This window comes from Alosa sapidissima, chromosome 2, assembly GCF_018492685.1.
Source record: "Alosa sapidissima isolate fAloSap1 chromosome 2, fAloSap1.pri, whole genome shotgun sequence".
NCBI classification, from domain to species: Eukaryota; Metazoa; Chordata; class Actinopteri; order Clupeiformes; family Clupeidae; genus Alosa; species Alosa sapidissima.
In genome coordinates, this window is record NC_055958.1 from 2,866,583 (window position 1) to 2,874,002 (window position 7,420).

A 7,420-nucleotide genomic window follows, 5' to 3' on the forward strand; every position below is an offset into this window, starting at 1 on the left:
ATACAGACCAGCAATCTTCTCTGCCCATGTGGCACTACGTACCCACTCCTTGTCTAGGTCTCACTCTCTCTGTACAAGCCCTCCTCTGTCCTCCTCTCCTGAGAGACTCATTGAGACTCTTTCCCCAGTACACACACATGCGAACACACACACATGCGAACACACACACAGACACAGAAGAATAATGTGGCTAAGGTTTCCTTTGTTATTCTGAAGTCAGTGCCCCTGGTGCATGCTCTCACACAAACATGTGCTCTCTCTCTCTCTCTCTCTCTCTCTCTCTCTCTCTCTCTCTCTCTCTCTCTCTCACACACACACCACACACACACACACACAGGGAGGGAGACAGAGAGAGCGACAAAGTAAAGGCTAATGTTTCCTTTGTTGTTGAGAGGCCTTGCTGAGGTCACTGTGCTCATCCTGTGATGAGAATGTGGAAAAAAGGAAGAGACCCTCACCCACTTGACCTTCGTCCACCCACCCGTCTCTCTCTCTCTCTCTCTCTCTCTCTCCTTCCAACAATTTATTCATTTACTATCTATTTCTCCCTCTCTTTTTTTCTCCCTCACACACTCCAACATGCACAAATAAATGGGAGCGTACCTATGTTCCCCGGGTCCTATGTTCCCTGGGTCCTATGTTCCCCGGGTCCTATGTTCCCCGGGTCCTATGTTCCCTGGGTCCTATGTTCCCCGCTTTGTATGAGACCGGGGAACATAGGACCCTTTTTTAAAACCCTAACCATAACCCTAACCCTAATCCTAACCCTAACCCCGAGCGGGGAACATAGGACCCGGGGAACATAGGGATGACCCCAAATAAAATTACTCCCACATAGTTTCAGTTTCCAGATTTATGGCCGAATGATTATTCAGGTGAGCCTCTGTGAATCTGAGTGACCCACAGGCCCTCTGCTGGCTGACATGTAGAAGTGTAACCAGTAGATGTGCCCGCAGAAACTCCAGACTTGCTGAAACTTGTTAACTGTCTGGTTAAAGCCTGTTTAATGTCAGAAATTTGAAGTGCTCAATTGTTTTTCTGCTTTCACTAAATGAGACTGACAAAGCCGCCTTGTCATTAAAGGTTTTGTGGAACTTGACAAACTCTTGTAATGTAAGATCTGCAACCTGGTCAGTTGTCACCATCATTACCTGAATTTCAAATTAGGAAAAGCAGGTCTCAAACTAAACGGACTTCACATGTAGAGTCTAAAGTCGTTCAGTATGCTATGAGAAACTAACTGCAACTGGTAACATGTAGAGTAAGTAGATTGAAATTGGTATATTTTGGCAGGTATGATATTAATTTAATCAACATTAAATTAGGAAATTATTATCAGTCCTCAGATACACTGACATGTACTAACTAGATGTATTGCTTTGTACAATGTGTCCACAAAGTAGCCCTGTCACACACAAATGCATTGAAAGTGTCTCTACTGTAATCACTGATATGAATAGATTATTTGCAGTGGAGCATTCACCTTTTGCTCTGTCATGAAAATGTCAAGTCAAGATATCCTAGCCAACGTGGAGAATAAAAGTGGTCAGTTTAATGGAACACCCATGAAAGACTGCAGAATGAATGGATGCCAGAAAAGAAAGGGGACTCATGGGAAATAGTCCACCTGGTTCAAGACAAACAAACCAAAGGCCCGTCAGTGCAGACCAGGCCGAGACTGAGGCAATGACCACAGGCTACTGGTGAGAGTAAGGACCAGGGGAGACTAGGGGATCGGGTTCTACATTTGAATGTCTCATGAACGCAAATGAGAGACACTCACTCCCAGTGCATGATAGGCCTGTTGAATGTGACAGGCAATATCTCTAACCAACAGTCCCTGAAGGTGGCCTCACAGCCTAACACCGGATTATTCCACATCCTGATAGTTTGCTATTTGTGAATGAAATGTCCATTCCTTGAATCACCTTTGAGATGGCAACACAAGGAGGCAATTTCTGAAAAAAAAAGACTCCTTTGTTCTGTCATCCCACAAACTGATTCCATTTAAAGAATCAAAATGTGGCAAGATAGCGACTATTAACACAGATATGAACGGCTTCATTTGATCCTGAGAACAAATACTAACTCTTACTGCTAAGAGAGGAGGGATAAAAATGACTAATGAGGGATGTAGTTAAATAGTATTTCCTCACAAATAGTATTTCCTTACATTCCTTATGATTAGATGTGCCACCACAAGTGGAGTTATTAGTCCATTATCAGTAGAGATCACACACAATAACTGTGGCAGCTCCAGTGTTTATAACACAGAATGTGTGTGTGTGTGTGTATGTGTGTGGCTCCTCTGTGCACCGATTGTTTAATAATCCTGTTTGCCTTGAGGGTCGCACCACTGAGGCCCCCAGACAGCGACATACATCTGCCACAGGGACAGCAGACTGGCTAGAAAAACATTACCATGGTGCATCTCTGGGAGAGGGTCGCTAAGACACATTACAGGGTTTCTGCCCTTTAGTGCTGGATAGTAGAGAGAGAGGGGGGACACAGGGGACAGGAAACATAGGGATTCCATCGGCTCGTCTGCTGCGTGAACTGGGAAGCACCCTCCCTTGGCTGGGAATGCCGGGAATTCTCAAGTCCTACGGCAGTTTCTTGAACTAGCCTTGACCGCAGAACAGGTTGGGTTGCCCTGCTCGCTTTATGTACTCTAGCCACACAGTGGCAGGCTGCAGTTGGTGCTATCTGGTCATGACCTTGGTGCAGGCGGAGTTATTTGATTGCATTTGTTAGCCCGAAGAAAGGTTTTTTGCTTCTGAAGACACTTGAAAAAGACAGATCATTATGGCTTGCTTCCATATCTGTTTCTCACCTTAATGAACTTCAGTTTTACCTTTTAGCCATGAAATAACACAACCTCATCAATAACATGTCATGTATCATATTGTGTTAGTATTTGTCCAGATTGCTCTCCATGACACAATGGCTGTTATGACATGTTAATGTTCAGGTTATATCAATATACCCCCTAGGATAGAATTTAATTTCTATTTATATTCCAGTACTATATTTCCCCAAGGTTACGCCACTTACACCTGTTCAATCATTACTTGTTTAATATGTAGAAGTCATAATCATTCTCCTGCAATACTGAAAACATCTGCAATTGCTGTCTCAGTGAGAGACACTGAGAGTGCTATGTCCAGCAGCATAGGACAAAGTCATGGTCTCTCCATACCAGAGATCATGGTCAATCATGGCTTTAAACAAAGTCAATAAAATCAATTAGCTTCCACTCTGCACTGGTATAATTGTGTTTATCTTTGAAATACAGATTGTTTACATTATTTGACTTGGGGCTGCAAATAAAATGTGCAGTTGTACTGGGTTTGCTACATTAATGTGACATAATTGTCCATTGTGTCCAATCCAAATCCAACAGATCATTCTCTAAACAGATCCGACTGTAAGAACACATATTAAGTTTTTTTGTGTGAAAAATGAACAGTCATTTCTTGTGATATAAATTATTTATTTACATTACAGAAAAAGACCCCATCAAGACAAACAAAGTAACTATTGGAAATATTACCCATACATAAACAAAAGCTTGTACTCTAGTATCGTTGTGTCCTCTTCCTCCTGGTATGTCCCGTACCACGGGTGCAAGGCATCGCGTGTGGCCTCCCATCAGTCTAAGTGTTCCTTCCCCGATCGTCGTGCCCTCCTGTCGCCTGCGCCCCTACCTCCCCTCTCCGCTGGGGCTTGCGGGACAGTTTTGAGGCGCCTCCGTTGGGATGTATGTGTGTGTGTGTCTGTGTGTGTGCGTATATATGTGCGTGTGTGTGTTTGTAGTGCGGGAAGGGGGGGGGGGGGGGCGGCCATCTTGTGTCAGTCAGGTCCACTCCTCTACTCTATTTCCCATGATCCCGTGCTGCCAGTGCTCAGATGAGTCGGGTAGAGGCGCGCATGGTGTTCTCTGAGCTGTAGTGCGTGGCGTTCTGCTTCTGCCGGTTGATCCGGTTTGTGCGGGGGCACTTCCTGCAAAACAGGATGACGGGCTAAAAAGAGTCACCTACCAGTTTAGAATCTGCACAAGGCTTCATGTTTCCTCAGGCACACTGGGCAACTTTTTGGGATATGGTGAAGGTCAGTGTCACTCTATGTGTAGCACTGCTGGAGCACATCCTACAGAGTAAAGGGTTGCTTGGAGATGCCAACAAATGCAGTGCTATTAATACTTCAGCTTCGTTGAATTCAGATGGTCCTGAAAGTTGCCCAGTGTGTCAGCCAAGGAATAATTTATTTGGTAACACTTTACGGTAAGGGTACATGAATCATCATGAATTTATGCATGAATTAATCCATGATTTATGTATTACTTCATTCCTTAATATCTCATAAATCATCAGGAATTGACATGAGTTCATAGTTTGTCATTTGTGACCTCATACATGAACAACACATCAACTAAAGCATTAAATATAGTGGGCACATCATTATGATTTATTAACTCATTGAGTGACAAAAACGTAATATTAAGTTTTTAGCTTTTTTTTTAAATTACGAAACTAGACACTCTAACACACCTTATATGTGATTTTGGGAACTCTGTGATGAATGGAAATTAAGTATATGACGATCGAAAAGTAATGGAAACGCAAGATCTGGACATTTTATCTAGTTTTTTCTTAACTCGGCTTTTGATGGTTGCCGCTTTGTTTCGAATCAGTCACTGATTAGCCTATCAGTGACATGCACGCCAGGTCAAAATCAGGTCATTTATTTTCGTAGGTTTATCACTAGGTGGCAGGTCTCGTTAGATCTCTTCCTAGAAACTTTGCAGGCAACACTTCTCAGGTGCTGAAGGGAGAAATGAAAAAATCAAAGAAAAAAATATTGCAGCAGGTGCGTTTTCGCCAGACAACGCTGGATGAGTCCACCTTTCTACTAAGACAAGATGACTCTGACCACGACAGGTCAAAAACATCACAAGGAGTGACTGAACACCGTGCTGAGGAGGGAGTTCCATCTCCACCACGAGCCGGGCCTAGCGGAGTGGGTGGTAGGCCGAGTCGCGCTTGCAAGAGGGCACGCCCTTGCCAGAGTGCTGAATATGTCGGTGATAGTGACTCATAAAAGACGCAATATCTCCATTTCTAGAAAAAAAAACAGGGATTTTGATGAAAACTAGCCACTGTTTAGCGTGGGATTTCTCAGGAACAGAGGTGTGTAGAAATACACAGTTTGCACCCACTGAGAGCTTAAAGTCTCACCTTTTAAACAAGCCATGTATGTGTTCATAGCTATAACACAGAATATGCTGTGGCTGTACAAAAATCATCAACAATGGTCTAGATTGCTGGCACTAGGACAAAGCTTCCGAAAAAACAGCTTGGCATTCAATGAGTTAAGAATGATCATGATGATTTCTTTTTCTGCCAAAAATGTGGTCATCACTACTCAAATTCCAATTTGACCACAACATGTGCAGTTCTCTAAGCACATGCCATTGTTAACACTTTAGTTGAGGGGCCACAAACATGATGAAATCATGAGTAATTAACCTTAAATGCATGTAATCATGATGATCATGCTCAAGAAATCAGAAATGATGTACCCACTTTAACGTATGCTTTAGTTGATGTGTTGTTCATGCATGAGGTCATGAATGAGAGACTATGAACTTATGTGAATTCCTGATGATTCATAAAATATAAAGGAATGAAGTAATTCATAAATCATTAATTAATTCATGCATGAATTCATGATAATTCATGTACCCTTACCGTAAAGTGTTACCATTTATTTGAATACACAGAGGACATAAAACAAAGTTAGTGAACTAAAACATATGGCACTTTAATACATAAATACATGATATACTTCAGAGTTACTTTTTTTCAACAATTGCTACAGACACTAATACTTAAATTGATGAGTTCCCTCACAAGCATTAGTCTTTATCTATTTATTTATTTTAAGGCTTTATTATTGTTATGTTGGTTTGTTTAATTTAGTTATCTTGGGGGGGGTAAGGGTTGGGATAATGTATTATAGGGGGGGGGGTACGGGGGTAAGGGTTGAATAAACGGACATTACTGCTACTGTGCCTTTTATTTCTCTGTGTGTGTAAGCATTAAACTGTCATTAAATACAATGTAAACAAGTAGTGTCGAGTCCTGCATATGTTTCCCAAACATTTCTCCTGACAGGCAAAGGCTTTCGACCCCACCTACTGGTCATGGCAGAGGTCTACAAGTGACTTGCCACTATTCACATGTGGGCTACACGGATGGTGGGTGAAGTATGTACAAAACATGTACATGCATTTGAACTTTTACATAATTCAACCGAATATTAATACCAACCTGATTACAAGCAACACCCTTCTACATTCAGGGCCATTAATGTGATCATTATGTCACAAAATGACTCAAAATAACTTTCTAAAAATGCCATTTTATTGAGACTATTCATGTAATTCCTGCAGACATTCCATTAGTCTCATCTGCATTGTTCAGCCATTTCCGCCCTATTTCCTGCCACAGAATCTCTCCCTGGCTCTTCCTTCGCTCTTACTCAGCTTAGCTCTACTTCATAAAGTGGAACTCTATCAAAACTCTCTGATTGGGGATTTGAAGCCAGGTCCCCCATTGTCCCCTGGGTGCTATTCCACTCCGGTTATCAGGCTCTTGCGCACTTCAAATAAATGGCCTGTTCAGCATAGGGCAGCAATAGCTCTTTTATGGGGGGGGAGTCCTGAGGCCCATCAGCAGGGCTCTTTTTAATTACTTCAGCCTAGGATGGGTCAAGAGGGCTTTTAAACATGCTGGCCTTTTTAAAGATTGTGCGCGCATGTGTGTGTGTGTGTGTGTGTGTGTGTGTGTGTGTGTGAGAGAGAGAGAGAGAAAGAGAGATAGAAAAGAAAGAGAGAGAGAGAGAGAGAGAGAGAGAGAGAGAGAGATAAGCATGGGGGCAGAGTTCTCTCACAAAGGCAAAAGTCACTGCAGACAAGTTGTGCAGCTGCACTGTGCTGTCTAGACAGCTCTATTGTACATGGACCATGTGATCTCCGCCCATTGTCTAAGCCTCCAACATCTAAATTGGTCAACCATTGATTCTGGAAACCACACAGCTACGCACACGTGCTGGGTGAAAAAGAGGCCGTGGGAGTAGGTATTGATATTACAGTTAATCGTTGCGGTGCTTATTTAAACCGTACACCCTCGTTTGTGTCCATCAGTGGAGCGGAATCTATAGCATCACTGTGTTTAAATCCTGTAACATCTCCACAACCTGCAATCTGACTCAATTAGTGGGGCAGCTTATTAAATGAAGAGCAGAGTTCTATGTTGTGCTGTAGAGCTTACTGTTTTCCCTCCTACAAGATGCATGGTGATAATGAATGAGCAAAATGGAAGCAAGAGGACAGGGCCTCACCATAATAAGAGCAGAC

General features: G+C 42.7%; 1 protein-coding gene across 4 annotated transcripts in view; it reads right to left on the reverse strand.

Moving 5' to 3' along the window:
- Positions 1-3,501: 3,501 nt before the first annotated feature.
- The window catches only part of tmeff2a (transmembrane protein with EGF-like and two follistatin-like domains 2a), an 84,720-nt gene continuing 80,801 nt past the window's right edge, over positions 3,502-7,420 (reverse strand). For 2 of the 4 annotated variants that reach the window (XM_042073991.1, XM_042073986.1), the window contains exon 10: positions 3,502-4,002. In XM_042073991.1, coding sequence (XP_041929925.1) covers positions 3,906-4,002 — 97 coding nt within the window. In that variant the 3' untranslated portion in view covers positions 3,502-3,905. Of the gene's footprint in view, positions 4,023-7,420 lie in introns of all 4 variants that reach the window. The other 2 variants (XM_042073979.1, XM_042073970.1) reach the window with 1 other exon arrangement.